This window comes from Schistocerca cancellata, chromosome 3 (assembly GCF_023864275.1).
Source record: "Schistocerca cancellata isolate TAMUIC-IGC-003103 chromosome 3, iqSchCanc2.1, whole genome shotgun sequence".
NCBI lineage: Eukaryota > Metazoa > Arthropoda > Insecta > Orthoptera > Acrididae > Schistocerca > Schistocerca cancellata.
Window position 1 is genome coordinate 34198316 of NC_064628.1, and position 17333 is coordinate 34215648.

At 38.8% G+C, this 17333-nt stretch overlaps 1 protein-coding gene across 1 annotated transcript in view; it reads left to right on the forward strand.

The window, feature by feature from the left end:
• LOC126176842 (protein ELYS) overlaps positions 1 to 17333 on the forward strand; it is a 320594-nt gene that overhangs the window by 172592 nt on the left and 130669 nt on the right. The window contains exon 18 of the mRNA XM_049924028.1: positions 4061 to 4242. Within this exon, the coding sequence (XP_049779985.1) occupies positions 4061 to 4242 (182 nt within the window). The remainder of the gene's footprint in view (positions 1 to 4060; positions 4243 to 17333) is intronic.

A 17333-nucleotide genomic window follows, 5' to 3' on the forward strand; every position in this document is an offset into this window, starting at 1 on the left:
TTCATTAGATTCTTAGACCTCAGAATCCTCAGTCTTTTAGCTATTCATGTGTATTCAGAAAGACTCCACTGTTTTAGGCATTTTTATTCAGGAAAAAAAATCAAAATGTAATGAGTAGGCATACAAATTATGAAACAAACTTAATAAATTCGTTTCTCCTAAACGAAAAAAGAGAGAGAGAGAGAGAGAGAGAGAGAGAGAGAGAGAGAGAGAACAAGCAGGGGATTGTCTAAGTTCTCAATAAACAAAGCAAAATTAGTAAATCCATGTGCCTTAGGCAAGTAAATTCACTGTTGGTTTGTATTTGTAAAGATAAGACTGTGACGCGTAATTCTGTCACTGACAAAAACTTCTGAAAGTACATCTGTCACTGTATTGGTTCTTAGTGCGCTATCAGACTAACAGTGCCATCATTGACCCTTTGGTGTTCTACGCCTTAATGATTAAACATCTGAACTACTAAGCTGAGCAGATAATTTTTAGAAAAAAAAACTTTAAATTGTAATGCATTTTCTTTCCTTGCTTAGGTGTTGATGAAATAAAGCCCTAAGGTATGCTGAACTTACATGTGGAAACCCCATGAAAATATGTCTAGTAGTTTTGGAGATTAGTGTGTTCAGACGGATGGACAGACAAGATGGTTTACAGTTTTATTATGAGATATATATAAGTTGGCTGTAACATTCTTGCCACACAATGCTTTGCCAGTTCCTTCAAATATTCTACCAAGGCATAGGTATGTCCTACGATAAGGATCCCATTCCGGCATCAAAGTAAAATAATTGAGAGTTTTTAAGAGTGGCCTCATTATACCAGACGTATTCATTCTTTTCCTCATACTTGTTATTAATGAACTTTGCATTGTAATAATTGGTATGGGAAATGTAGTGAATGACTTAATTCCTTATCTATGCAGAGTTTGTTAACAACATCAATAAAAGAACTATGAGGAAAAGAATGAACAAGTCTGGCTATGAGGCCGCAGTGTTCCAAATTCAACAGTTTATTACTGTAACACTTGAACGGTAACAAGGTCATAAGAAATACAATATAATCTCATATCTTGGTATAATGCCTCAAGGAGTTGTCAAACGACTGCATACTGGTGTTTTCATACCTAAGAATCTCGGTGCCTCAGAGACATCAATGGTATGGGTCCATATAGGATTTCTTTAGACTGCTGCCCAGTAAAACATGTTAGTCAGATGGGGAGAAGGTGTATGTTTAAATTTAAAGAACACTATGATAAGAACGACTCAAAATGGCACTCACTACACACCTTCATGATGATGAACGTTCTATTACTTTTGTTTCCAAAAATCTGCAAATTGTAAATCGTTAACCAAAGAGGTGAAAATAACGAGGTGCCTTAAAACTGTCTCCAAGTTTACCCTTAATGGGCAGGTAGAATTGTCACCATTCACTTTTAGCAAATTTTGATTGGCTACACAAAACACACGAGTAATGGGGGAAGGAAGGTGATGGTGACACATTACAAGTATGTTTACCCTCTGGAATTAGATTTTCACTCTGCAGCGGAGTGTGCGCTGATATGAAACTTCCTGGCAGATTAAAACTGTGTGCCCGACCGAGACTCGAACTCGGGACCTTTGCTTTTCGCGGGCAAGTGCTCTACCATCTGAGCTACCGAAGCACGACTCACGCCCAGTCTCACAGCTTTGCTTCTGCCAGTATCTCGTCTCCCACCTTCCAAACTTTACAGAAGCTGTCCTGCGAACCTTGCAGAACTAGCACTCCTGAAAGAAAGGATATTGCATCGACTTGGTTTAGCCACAGCCTGGGGGATGTTTCCAGAATGAGATTTTCATTCTGCAGCGGAGTGTGCGCTGATATGAAACTTCCTGGCAGATTAAAACTGTGTGCCCGACCGAGACTCGAACTCGGGACCTTTGCCCGAGTTCGAGTCTCGGTCGGGCACACAGTTTTAATCTGCCAGGAAGTTTCATGTTTACCCTCTGCCTATGCCTTTTCGTGGCACTGTTTATATCCTCTTTCTATGGCATACCTGTGTCAGATTACTGTAATAGCTTATGGTTACTTGTAATGCTGATATCATGTGTTTTGGTTTGTACAGGGGTTTCTGTATCTTGTAGCACGTACCTGCACATTCCCATCTGTTTAGTTTGGGACTTTGCTATTGCTTGTCACATCTCTTGGCTTGCTATATCAGTTCTCCTGGTTTCCGCACGTGCACGCTGTTCAATCTTGCTTGGATGGTGCTAGCTTATTCTGTCTCAGGTACTGGTGTAGCTGGTCACTGCCTGAGATGATGTCCCACAGACATCCAGTAAGCTTGTTTTGAGATGGGGGCTATTGCACTTTTAGGATGCCAGTTGTTATTCAACTACTGTTGAATCTTCGGGAAGGTAGGGAAATTCTACTATTAACCGCTATAAAGGTTTTAAGTACAACATGTGTTGAAAGGGCTGTATGTCACATATCAGTCAGAGTTTTATCAGTCTGGTGTTTTGTTTTATGATGGTTCTAATTATGTTTATTGTATCATCTTTGGTCAACAGTTTGTTACCTGAAGACAAAACTTTGTTATGAAACTAATCCTGATTAACATGTCTTGTGGGACTGACAGTGGACTCGTGGTTTGGGCGGTGTTTGTCCCCTGGGCCTGAAATTGTGCTTTTCATTTGGACGAAGTCAGTCAGTGTAGACAGTCAGTGTACTTTTCATTTGGACAGAGACAGTCCGTGCAGACTGACAGTGCACTTGGACGAAGTCAGTCAGTGTAGACAGTCAGTGTACTTTTCATTTGGACAGAGACAGTCCGTGCAGACTGACAGTGCACTTGGACGCATCAGTGCATGGAACGGCAATAACAAGGATAAAAGCAAATGTAATTTTAATGAAGTTTTTTAAAACGTTCAGTACAAAGGTAGGGTTTAGATGGGATTTAGATATTACAAAAGATAACCATCTGTTTAGTTAAATTTGTGTTTGTCTAGTAACATTCAGAACAAAATCTATGCACTATATGCACGTTTCCTTCCATTTTGTCCATTGAGTTTTCTTCTTTATGTATCAATCCTCACTGGAGTTTTTTCATGTGAATGCCACGTGAGTGCATCTGCTAATGGTTTCGAAATTTGTAGGATACATATAAAACATTTACAGCAGTGGTGTTCAAAATAAAACTGAAGGCTAACTTTTGATGCCATTTTACTGTCTTTCTCCCTGAACTGCTATATGCATTCACGTGATCAGAAAAATGAATAGCAGTTTATACCTTGTTGTATTCAGTAACAGTTTTTGGTTTTAGATAAATCCTTCGGGTTGTCACATCAGTGGAAAACCCTGTAAAATCCGCTCTGGACTCAACATGTTAATAAATCATTTTGATGCAGCTATTGCAGTTTTTGTCAGTTGAATTGTATCATCACATCTGCGGGTGCCCTTCATACCAAGTGATTTGTCACCCAGATTTGTTTACTTTATTCTCTTTATACACCAGGAAACTACCACAGATGCGAATTGGATTTAATTCTTCATCTGTAATAGGTTTTCTGCATTGTGGTATGCCTCGATGCACTGCTCTCTCAGACTTTTGCATTATTTCAAGAATGAATGATAGAAATAACAACTCCACACTGGATTGGTTTTAAAATGGATCCACAATTATTGGTCTTCATGAAACGCAAATGCACATAATGTATAACACAACATGGTTTCTTTCATGTATAAAAAGCATTGTCAGATTTGAAAGTGCAAGAAAAAATCCTAATATTGTTTGAGTACTTAACTTGAAAACTTATGGCTTGCTTTCTCACTTTTATCCACTCTACTCTTTCTTCCAACAGTCATTGTGTGGCTACAGAAGCTTTTGTAACTTAAATTGCACCTGATACCACCTTTAATTTTCAGCTTTGAGCTGTAGTGTGACCAAAATTGATGTATACTTCATGTAAAGACTGCTTTCTTTCATTATTTACATGCCCAGGGGTTTGTAAGTTGATGTTGATGTTGTTGTTTCAGGATATTATACTGTTTGGTGGTATACTTATCACACTTCATGATTTAAATTTTTCAGGATCATTGAGGCATTTGAGACTGTTGATATCTTGGAACGCAAATACAATGAAAATTACTTCAATGAGACTCTTCGGAGCCTTCCATACAAGTATGTTGCAAAATCTGTTGAAGGGCTGCCAGAGATAACACGTAAAACAGCAGATGTCTACAGATCTGCTAAAGCACCTCCTTGTAATACAGGTAAAGTAAAATGTTTGCAAAATAATGTTAAAGTGGTATTTTATAATTTATATGAAGTATAGTCTTTGGAATCTGTGCATATTGGAAGCCAGAAGTATGTACATATGCTTCTGCTGCATGGAGCAGCCGCGTGATTTGGGGCACCATGTCACGGATTGTGCGGCCACTCCTGCCGGAGGTTAGAGTCCTCCCTCAGACATACGTGTGTGTGTGTGTGTGTGTGTGTGTGGTGTTGTTGTTGTTTTTCTCTCCTTAGCATAAGTTAGTTTAAGTAGCATGTAAGTTTAGGGACCGACCACCTCAGTAGTTTGGTCCCTTAGGAATTCACACACACACACACACACACACACACACACAACCTGCATGACTACTCTAAAATTTCTGAGATATCCTCCTCCTCACTTAATTGCCAATAATGCATCTTCTTTTTAACAACGACTTATTGCCTAATTAGTATTCTTTAGTTACTGGTGAATGAATTTCAGAAAGTACAACAGACTAAGATGCAAATATTCATTTAGTAATGCCTTTGTAATCGACAGTTATGAAATCGGAATAACGAAATCAGGCCATGATGTTCTAACAGAACCTTACGTTCCGAAATGATTCATTTTGGGATGTCATTCCCTATACTAAAGCTGTCACTAAACATTATTTGTGCTCACATCCAAACACATATTACGGCACCTTTCTCTTAACAACTAGCCAGCTCTGAACAGCAACCACAATGAGCAGCGTTTTATTTGACTGTTGTAACCAGAGAGGTTTAGCCACACATTGTTGCAGCTCACAGAGGCAGTATCTTTTCTCCTGATGAAAGAGGCACAGCAGTGATAATCTTAAATCTCTGGAACTCTTAAATTTTTGATTTTGGATTCTTCATGCATATGTGAAATCAAAGGGAAGAAATTCAAAACAAACTGTGAATGAAACATTTAAGCCGTCCAAGAAAGAGTGCTGGTAACAGGAAAGATCAATCAGTCCTCCTGGAAGATAAAAACTGCTTGGTAGACTGAGACTTTCATGGGAAAATACTCTATCGATTGAGCTACTGAAGCACAACCTGTCCTCACAGCTTTACCTCATCTCTTACCTTTGTAACTTCATTCTGGAAAGATCAATCAATCAATCATTAACATGGTGGCATGCTTGTAACTAATGTATATATTATGTACTTAATATAACTTTCATTAGTAGAAAGACATATAATGTCGGTAGATAGATAGAAAACGTATACATAGAAGACTTGTCCATGGAAGACAGCCAGAGAAGAAAAAATGAGGAACTGAATCTGACTTCAAAGCAGTGTCCACACACAAATAATCAAAAAGATAAGCACTTGTAAAGATAGTAATTAGTAAACAAAGGCCACTTCTGTGTAAACCAAGTAAATTATTGCTATGTAAGCATTCAGTATTTTGAAAGCTTTAAGTTTGCTGGCTCATGACTCACATCAATTGGTGCAGTTGTTTGACACAATAATTGAGTTTCAAATATTTGCCAGGAATTTTTCAGATTTCTTCTTTTATTTTATTATTAGTATTATTTTTTGAAAGTGAATTACTTGTAAAAGAGGGATCAAAAGGCATAGAAAACACCATGCAGCAATATGCCAATCATAGTAGAAAAAGATAAATGTAGATTTCATCTAACAGTATTAGTAAATCATTGCAATATGCATTATTTAGATAACATTGTCAAATCAGAAAAAAGAATGCTAAAATTGGCATCATTAAGTTTACAATAAAATTAGAATATGGTTTAAAAACAACTTCAGTAATCGCAAATTCCCTTTCTATATCAAAGTGCTTCCATAATGCACTGTATAATTCACTATTTCACTGTGATCTACTTTTAAACACTTCACTGTAGATGGTTGTAGCATAAGGGTATCATAGAAAAGATGACAAGATGCAGTACAGGTCAGGGAATGCGTTGGGACATGCATGGTCCATCATAACGCACTCAGCCACCATTGAAGTGGTGGGCACAGTACGTTATTTGACTGGCACACACTCTGACAACCGTGCCACAGGGAAATAAAGTGGTGGGCTTCGAAGCAGCAGCTTACACAACTTCCCTGCCCAGAAGTGCTAGTGGTTAGCAGCAGGTGGCAGTGTGGTAGCCCTGCTCCCATCAGGCATCACAGGTCTTGCAGCTCATGTGCATACACACACACACACAAACCAGCGGTGAACATGTCAGCAGCCTCAGTTTCATGACTATCACATTTTGACATTAGCTATGTGGCAACAGAACAATCATGCTGAGCATGCGGAGAGGTTACTGCACCTGGATCACAAGGTAGTCATTAATTTTAACACTTTGTGCTTTCCACTTGTAAAAACAGTATACGCTGTGGGACAGCCGGGAAATGCAGGAATTCTTTTACCTGGGAGAAATCTGGGAAAAACCTGGGAATATTCTAGAATTCCAGGAATTTTTAATTGTTTTAGTCTTCAGTTAAATTTTTGTAATTTTGACTGGTGAGAACTGATAAACAGTCAAATTTGTCATAGGCATTAGGACAAAGACTGTGGAAAACTTCATAACAGCAAATTGCTTCTGATGAGCATGATGTCACAACTGTTGAGCAGTTGTCATCGGGCTCATGCACATGCGCAGTTGAGATCCATATGTGCAGTGACTTCTCCCAGTTCTGGCTACTTGAAGTTTAACTGCAGCACTAGCAAGAAGCAGTCGTGCTACACAGAAAAATTTTCCTGGCTCGCCCAAGCTGCCAGATTCGTGCATGTGCAAGAAGTCTGGATTTTAGTGGGGAGGGGGACAGTTACATGAGTTTACACTTAGTTATTTTGCTGTTTCCTGATGTCCTATTTCCTCTTCGTGTAGAGTTCACACGTCAAATGAAAACAAAACTGATTTCTGTGGCCGGGAGCTATCAAGTGATTTAAATACATTCACATAATTACGGAAGGCTGTTATTAGTTTGTTTTCTGATTTTATTTCATTACCACGTTTTTGGCAGTCAAACACTATTAGCCTTACACAACAATGAAGTTATTTTTGTCGATTTGCTAAGTAAATGTGATGTTAATTAATCTTTTCTGCAGATGCAGTCAATTTATAAGAAACGAAGTGTTTCATTCCCCACCATTGGCTAGTATCAAGTGTTCACTGAATTTCAAGTGCACATTTTCGTCTTCTGGCACACATGGCATTATGCCATAATGAAGAATCAAACATGAGACAATATAGTATTGGTACTCCAAGAAAATTTGCATCCCGAAAAGCACTTTGAAAAGCTTAATATCAGGTTGGGGCCTACTTCGTTGTGAATCTGGACATATAAATGCATCATTCAAGTCGAATTATGCATTTTAGTGTGGTTTACGAAATTCCTATGCTCGTGGAGTATCCTCTTATGTCCTATTTCTTTTATGACATCATGTAAGATCTCTTAATGCTATATGTGTATGAACATATGGGCTTCCTACGTCATCGTAGCTGCCCACATGCAGTAATGTGTTTCTTGGTGCTGCTGAAACGAACCCATGTCTAAGAGGTCGCGGGAAAATATTGCGCATGGTTCTTCGAAAAGCATTATTTTCATGTGAAAGCTTAACTTTTCTTGTAGCATATTAATCTTAAAGACCAGTATTATAAGTGAAGGCTTAGCTTTTCTTGTAGCTACACTATGTACATTAATTTAAACCATTAAATTTTCCTATTTGTGCATTCATGCTACTTAACAGTGATGTTGCTGTTGGCTGACTACATCACATGTCCTATGCTCTGAATATCTGCTGTGATTGACTTACAATAGCATGTTGCAATCTCTGTTTCAATGCTTCGGAAACTAACGTGCTGTGTTTGGTGGAATTCGAATTTACTTTTGTAATACAAAAATATGCAGCATATCGTAATATGAAGATAGGCAGTGTACATGTTGCTGCACATCAAAGATCTTTCCGGAATATGTTCACACACCCCCCCCCCCCCCCCCCCCTCCCCCCCTGCCGAGTTTCATTTTTTAAAGTGCCGGGAAGTTCTCACTGGTACGTAAAAACTTTACCATTCAAAGGTTGATGTTTTTACAGCTGCGAGGAAAAGTACACCGTCACTTATCTTGGAAAAATGTATTTTCACCTTGTAAGAAGTGTATTTTCATTTGCGGAAAAAGTGTGTTGTGTTCTGGGAGATCCGGGAAAACCTGGGATTTTTTTTTTTTCTTGTCCACGTATACACCCTGTATATGGTACAACACTTAATTTATTAGTCAGCTGCATGTTTCTTGGCTGGTGGAATAGAGTAAGAGTTCATACAAAATGGTTCTTATGATTTCACTTTTAATTGAACACGTCGTCTCATTATTCTGGGCTGAGAAGAAAATCTTAGGGGAGCCATAGTATTTCTGTCAACTCTTTCCATCCATACTCAGAAAGTTATGTTAATTTATTTAGTTTTGTTTGAATAGTACCAGCAGCATCATTTACGTCATCCTGTGACTTCACTTTGCTATCTTCCATGCGAAATAGTGGAGTGGCATCTTCCTCTCCCTTCTTTCATGCTGACAAAACGAAAGTTTGTGACTGCAGCACACTCACAATCTTCACCAACAATTCATTTAAAGCAAATCATCTTCTTGTCTTTCGTATTCTTTATGTAAGCACATCTTTCTACAAAATCTAATTGGCAACATACACTGGAGAGCCAAAGAAACTAGTACAGCTGCCTAATATCTTGTATAGCCTCCTCGAGCATGCAGGAGTGCCGCAACACAATGTGACATGGGTTTGACTAATGTCTGAAGTAGTGCTGAAGGGAATTGACACCATGAATCCTGGGCTGTCCATAAATCTGTAAGAGTACAAGGAGTTGGAGATATCTTCTGAACAGTACATTGCAAGGCATCCCAGATACACTCAGTAATGTTCATGTCTGAGGAGGTTGGTGGCCAGCGGAAGTCTTCGAACTCAGAAGAGTGTTCCTGGAGCCACTCTGTAGCAATTCCGGATGTGTGGGGTGTCGCATTGTTCTGCTGAAATTGCCCAAGTCCGTCGAAATGCACAATGGACGTGAATGGATGCAGGTAATCAGGCAGTAAGTTTAAGTATGTTTCATCTGTCAGAGTCATATCTAGATGCATCAGGAGTCCCATATCACTCCAACTGCACACGCCACACACCATTATTGTGTCTCCCTCCATACAGGCACACATCCATCTGCTCGATACAATTTGAAACGAGACTTGTCCTACTGGGGTACATGTTTCCAGTCCTCAACAGTCCAATGTCGGCATTGACAGGCCCTGGCAAAGCGTAAATCCTTTTGTCGTGCAGTCAACAAAGTAACATGAGTGGGCCTCTGGCTCCAAAAGCCCATAACGATGTTGTTTCGTTGAATGGTTAATACGCTGATGTTCTTGGTGGCCCGACATTGAAATCTGCAGCAGTTTGCAGAAAGGTTGCACTTCTGTCACATTGGAAGATTCTCTTCAGTTGTTGTTGGTCCCATTCTTGCAAGATCTTTTTGCGGCTGCGGCAATGTTGAAGATTTTATGTTTTACCGGATTCCTGATATTCATGGTACACTCGTGAAATGGTCTTATGGGAAAATCCCCACTTCATTGCTATCTCATTTGTGCGCCGACTGTAACACCACATTCAGGTTCACTTAAATCTTGATAACCTGCCATTGTAGTAGCAGTAACCAATTGAACAAATGTGCCAAACACTTGCTGTCTTATATAGGTGTTGCCAACCACAGTGCCGTATTCTACCTGTTTACATAACTCTGTATTGAAATACGTATGTGTATACCAGTTTCTTTGGTGTTTCAGTGTATGTTTGTCATCCATTGGTACCGAAGATGATTCCACCATTCATATTTATGGACAGCCCAGGATTCATGGTGTCAGTTCCCTCCAGCACTACTTCAGACATTAGTCAAATCCATGTCACATCGTGTTGCGGCACTTCTGTGTGCTCGAGAGGGCTATACAAGATATTAGGCAGGTGTACTAATTTCTCTGACTCTTCAGTATATGTTGCCATTCTGTTTGGCTTCCTGCTATTCCCAACTGTGGCTACAGTTCGGTGTCCATTTCCCAGAAAAATCGGTGTAGTTGCATGATTATTAAGTTCTTGAAATAATTTCTCTGCAGTTGTGCTTACCCCTGAGCCAGGATCCAGTGAGATGCCAATATAGTTGCTATGAGCAGCCCAACTCTCCTTCCATACACACGTCGGTTTGTCCTTCTCTGATTGGTACCAGTGGCTGCAATCATGGCTATATAAGCGGAAAACTGTATCAGCCCCATCAATCAGTGGTTTTTACTCCATATGACAATGGCAGAGAGAGCTATCGAAAGCTGGAGTATTTTATTCGAATTGATGTGGCTTGAAAACCTAGAAGATTTTATTCAAATATTTATTTTATTTTATTAATGAAAGGAGGAAATAAAATGAAGCAGATCAAAAGGAATATAAAAGTCTAAAAAGTGAGATTGACAGCAACTGCAGAATGGCTAAGCAGGAATGGCTAAAGGACAAATGTAAGGATGTAGGGAGCATATATCACTAGGGGTAAGATAGATGCTGCCTACAAGAAAATTAGAGACTTTGGAGAAATTAGGAGCAACTGTATGAATATCAAGAGCTATTTGGGGAGCAAAATAACTGATGATGGTAGAAGTAGAGAGGATATAAGATGTAGACAGGCTCTGGCACGGAAAGCGTTTCAGAAGAAGAACAATTTGTTAACTTCGAATATAGATTTAAGTGTCGGGAAGTCTTTTTCTATAAGTATTTGTGTGGAGTGTAGCACGTGGACGATAAACAGTTTAGACAAGAAGAAAATGGAAGATTTTGAAATGTGGTGCTATGGAAGAATGCTGAAGATTATGTGGGTAGATCACATAACTAATGAGGAGGTACTGAATAGATAGACTTTGCATATGCGTAGTAAAGTAAACTTCATTGAATTGTTATCAGGTATTGAAACAAACCTTGACTTTTGTGTTTCTTAAATTGTTTTCACTGGTTGAGTTTAGGTAGATAAACAACAGAAACTAATTACTACTTTGTTTCGTTAATAACAGACTGTGGTCACAGAATGATATGCCTTAAACAAATCTTAAGATGATGCAGGCTTTCATGGCTGGAATTCGTGTCCTTTGTGTTTTTTCTTTTTATCTACATTAGGTTGTGGTCCACGGCATATTTCTCTGCCAAAATTTTTGTCTTCCAGTGCTATAAACATTCAATGTTGTAAAGGCTTCAATGGCAGTACAAAACTAAACAAGCTCAGCAAACTGAAATGTTCATATGTATCCACACAACAGTCGGTTGGTGACATGATCAGATTGTGGAGTTGCACCTACGTGTATTTTGGAGCTTGTAGTGGGATAGTTGGGCTGTTTACTTTATTTAACAGTAAGGCTGTCAGTGTGTCTAATTTCAGTTCTCCCTTCCTGTTAATCATTTTTGTGCTTCTGAATTTCTATGACATCTGTAATGATAGCATAGTAATGATTGCATCTTGATAAAACCATAGTAGTGGAGAAACCAGTTCGTTGGTTGCCTGGTGCCTTGTGCCTGTCCTTGATCTGGTAGTGTCGATAAATCCTTGTTGCCCAGGCAACAATTCCTCTGGTGTTGCTTAGGCAGGTATTACTTTTTCCTTCTGTAGTTCATATGTACACTGGACCACATACACAGTGGACTTGATATACTATTTATTTAAGATGCTGCTCCAACTAACATCTTGCAGTGTAATCAGAAATTTCAGCTAAACAAAAGCATTTCATTCAAAAATACATTGTTAATTTGCAGTTTAACAAGCCTTGTGACAACCATTATTCCCACGAATAATTACCTACTCTATAAATCTACATTTGGAATACCTTCTAAGTACTTGGAAAAACAAAACTCCCGATCACCTGTCAGTAATGAAGTGCCACCATAAAATAAAGTGCCTCTGCACTAAATCACACTCACCTTCAGATGTGTGATTGGTGATGAAACTTGCCTTCAGATGCCTCCCTCAGGCTGCTAGGACATATCTTCTATCATCAACAAGGGAACATCGATTTCAATGGCCCCTAAAATGATTAAAGCCCGCTTTACAGTGAAGAAAACACAAATGAATGTACAACAATGAAAAAATATTCGCTCTGGTGTAAATGTTAGGTGTGCATTGCAAATGGCATTCCATTATGTTTGGTTCGCATTCACTTGTTTGCTCATTCAGTTGTATTTGCTTGTGTTTTTGGCCTTTTAGCAAACCATCGAAAGAAGTTTGGATCCTCTCCACTTCAGTGCTAGTACACAAAGCTGTCGTCTGCTATCTTACCTACTTTTGTTGATTATTAGTCCCAAAAGACAGTAATGCAGCGTTCATGGGCTTTGTTCATGATTTTGTGTTCTCATCCATTTTCGCAATTGCAATCACTTGTTCAGTGACAAGAGAATGGTAATGTACAGTGGTAAACGTGCATTTGTTAATGTTCATTTGCATTTGCTCCAGTGTAAAGGGGGTTTAAGGGCTGTGCATTTTTAATGTTGGGCACAGTAGCTACAGTTTGTTTGGAGTGTTGCCACTTTAGCCATAGTCTGGCCTTTTATGGCGCTGGAAGCACTACTCTATAAGATGCTGTATGCTGATCAAATCTCAAATAACTACCTTATCAAAAACATGGGGAACATTCTCGTGACATTGTGGGACACTCGCGCATCAACTCCATGGCTGCTAACAGAAGTGAGACCTCAACGTTAACCCCTGAACCTACTGATTTTTTTTCAAATTATGTTCCACAAAGTAATATTTTTTATTAATGAAAAAATCCTATAATGAATGACATTACTTACGTACCCTTGTAACTGCCACCAGTGTAAAACCTGTCCCATGCACCCTCCCACCACCACCTACTCCAGTCCTGTAACCCGGAAGGTGTACACGATCAAAGGCAGAGCCACGTGTGGAAGCACCCACGTGATTTACCAACTGACCTGCCTACACTGTGAAGCTTTCTATGTGGGAATGACCAGCAACAAACTGTCCATTTGCATGAATGGACACAGGCAGACATTGTTTGTTGGTAATGAGGACCACCCTGTGGCTAAACATGCCTTGGTGCACGGCCGGCACATCTTGGCACAGTGTTACACCGTCCGGGTTATCTGGATACTTCCCACTAACACCAACCTGTCACTACTCCGGAGATGGGAACTTGCCCTTCAGTATATCCTCTCTTCGCGTTACCCACCAGGCCTCAACCTCCGCTAATTTCAATTTGCTGCCGCTCATACCTCACCTGTCATTCAACAACATCTTTGCCTCTGTACTTCTGCCCCGACTGACATCTCTGCCGAAACTCTTTGCCTTTACAAATGTCTGTTTGTGTCTGTTTATGTGTGTGTGTGTGTGTGTGTGTGTGTGTGTGTGTGTGTGTGTGTGTGTGTGTGTGTGTGTGTGTGTGTGTATATATATATATATATATATTAATATAATAGTGAAAAACATTCCACGTGGGAAAAATATATTTAAAAAGAAAGATGTGAGACTTACCAAACAAAAGCGCTGGCAGGTCGATAGACACACAAACAAACACAAACATACACACAAAATCCTAGCTTTCGCAACCAACGGTTGCCTCTATCCTGACGAGGCAACCGTTGGTTGCGAAAGCTAGGATTTTGTGTGAATGTTTGTGTTTGTTTGTGTGTCTATCGACCTGCCAGCGCTTTTGTTTGGTAAGTCTCTCATCTTTCTTTTTAAATATATATATATATATATATATATATACCTGTCCTTTCTTCCCCCTATGGTAAGTCTTTCCGCTCCCGGGATTGGAATGACTCCTTACCCTCTCCCTTAAAACCCACATCCTTTTGTCTTTCCCTCGCCTTCCCTCTTCCCTAACGAAGCAACCTTTGGTTGCGAAAGCTTGAATTTTGTGTGTGTGTTTCTGTTTGATTGTGTGTCTATCAACATGCCAACACTTTCGCTTGGTAAGTTACATCATCATTGTTTTTAGATATATTTCTCCCACGTGGAATGTTTCCCTCTATTATATTCATAACTTATAGACATATATAGATAACTTTTAAATCTAAAAATAATGAGTTACAAAATTTTGAAGATCACCAGTAATAAAATCCTGAGTATACTCGCGCACGGGACTTTGATGAAAATTTTCTCAAACTTGAAGTATTTCACAATGGTGTCCTATTAACGTAAATCTTGGAGAAGCCGGCAGTTGGGCACTTGTCACTCAGCTGACAAGCTGTCATCATTTTGTCTCTAATGAAGTAACATCACTTTCTTGTTCACTTTCTGAGCCACTGAATTCAGTCTTAAACTCAGGATCACTATAGACAGTCTTTTCTGAAAGCATTGCCTAAACAACAATACAGAGTACAGATTTGGTCATAGAATATCCAAAGCTACACACAGTAAGTACACTGTCAAGTGGCAACCAGCTCAACCAAAATTAGACAGCTAGGCTACAAATGTGGGGCCAGATGGTCTCTAGTGGTCGAAAACTTAACTACGAGTTCTGAAACAGATATGAGCAGGGTTTTACTTTTTTTTTTAAGGTCTGTTCTTAAGTTGCACGAGTATACTAGGATTTTAAATTTCTGTCAAAATATTAAAAATGAGATTGCTAGAGGTTCAATTTTGAGGGATTAATGACTGTATGCAAGTGGAACCATCCTCTTTGTGCACAAATCCCTGCCCTTCCATCATTAAATTCTCTGAAGCTCTCTCAGCTTGTCTCATTAAGAAAACTCCTGTTTAAACTACGAATCAAAAAGTATTCGGACAAATTGCTCCTCCATCAATTCTTTCCTGTAGGCTTGTAAATTAAATGTTACAAACTGGATTAATGTTACCATGGCATCTGCTATGACTACTGCTACAGGATACTGATAGTGGTTGCCAGGGTACTTAAGAATCGTTATTAGTCTCCACTGGGTACTATGGCCAATGCACAGTGACCAACTTTTGTCCAAAGTGCTGGGCAAGTTCATTTGTTTGTTCAGAAGGGAAGGCCGACACTGTCTGCCACCAGCCTTTCGGCGATGACAGAATTTAGGTACATGCCCTGCAGTCTTTCTCAGACAAAGTCACGGAAACTATACGGTTAAAAAAAAAAAAAAAAAATCAATTTTTGTTTTACTTATTCATTATGATGTGCCCACCATTTCGTTAACGGTCATAGTCATTTTGATATTTACATGGAAGTAAGACATTGTGCGAAATTTGAAAAAGCTAGCAAGGAAAAGTAAGGGTCACTATAATTTTGTGTTTGGTGCATATTATAATGTGTTACTGCATATGAAATTTAGGTAGCATATTGAATTTTTCTTTAGACTTGGGTGGAGGTCTCTGTCACGTCCCCAGAAAATTGATCTGACGTAGCACACTCATTTACGATTGCGCCACACCAGCGATAAAACCAGACTGAAATATTCACAACATTCCTCATATTTAATAAACCTTTCGAGATATCAAAATGAGTTTTTGGCAAATGATAACACGGAAAGAGGAGAGTATTTTACCGCATTGTTATTATACAAAACTTCATTATTTGCCATGTTATTCCACTAACTACAGACTTTTTCGATGAAAGTATGTAATTTTTAAGGGCCATTGATATCTGGTAAAACAAGGAATGCTAAGGATTTTGGAACAATATAAGTGAAGACATTAAACATTTATTTCATACTGAGGATGTGCTGTTTAATAAGATACTGACCGTACTTTTCCTCAATTCCTCACTTAATAAATTTAATAAACCACTGTTTCAGAGTTCTCTCGCAGTTGTGTCTGCACAACATGTTAGTGAGATGAGACGGTGTAAACTCCACTACATTGTGGAAAAAGAAGCAAATTTTAACACGGCAACAACAGAAATGTGTAGGTTTCATTCAAAACTTGCCAATTGTAACACTTCTGTGAAAGTTACAATTGGGTAACAAGCCAGGTGAAAATAAATCACTGCATTTTTGGCAGAATTCTTTTTAGATTCTAACCAAAGCAGAAGCAACAGATGTTTTTGAATGGTCACTGTGCAAGTGTGGGTGTGGAGGAGCTTCACTCAATATTTACAAAAAATGTGAGTGTAGACTTCAGTTGAGCATGGCACTCCCCCGCCAGTGCTTGGCATTTCCCTAACAGCACCTACCTGCAGCCCCCACCACTACCACTCTCCCCATGTGTGCACTGCTGTCTGTGCATCTGCTGGCCACAGTATTCTGTGTGTACTCTACCCTTTGTCACATCCACAGTCTAGAACTGTGATTTTGGCTCAGAAGCAAGAGGTTCCCTGTTTTTCAACTTTTTCATACTCTTCACCAACAGTCAAAATTCTTTCCTTCTAAAAATTGTTGGTTTTGGGTTTAACATAACATATTTGATAGTCCTATTCTCCTCTTTGAAGCAGACATTTTCCTTTTTCTGAAAACTTAATATTTCAGAAGTTATTTGTATTCAAAGTTTTCATGTCCTAGAATGTTCTAATCTTAAGTAGTTATTATTTCTAAGAACCAGTGTTTTAATTTTGCAGACCTGATTTTTCTGTTGCCTGAAATGAAAATAACCTATTAGTTGATTTAGTATCCGAATTAAGAACTTTCACTTTACAGGAAATGTGTGGCAAACTCTGGGAAATCCTATGCACATTGAAACTTCCCTCTAGTAAAATTGTACCTCTTTTTGTCAGTTTCTAATAATATGGTTATTGGTTAAACAAATTTAGTTTGCTGTGTATTGTACCATTGAAACTTTCATTTTGTCTCTCTTTATGTTAACATCTAAACTGTAATCATGTAATATTTTACCATTTTTGTAATTTATGTACTAGTCGCATCTGTATTTAGGCATCACAAACAAAGCAGTTTTCAGGTGCTTACAAGTTTTTAATCAGCACAGTTATAGTGTCATCCATCAGACAGAGTTTAATAATTATGATGTAATATTCAGTGTCAGTCAATCTTAGCTGATAGTCATGATGATATGTAGTTATGTTGACTGTTGTGAATTTTGATGTGGCTAATAATAGCTTGTGTGGCTTACTGAACTGTGACATTAAATTGAAATAGTTAATGAGTGACAAGCTGATC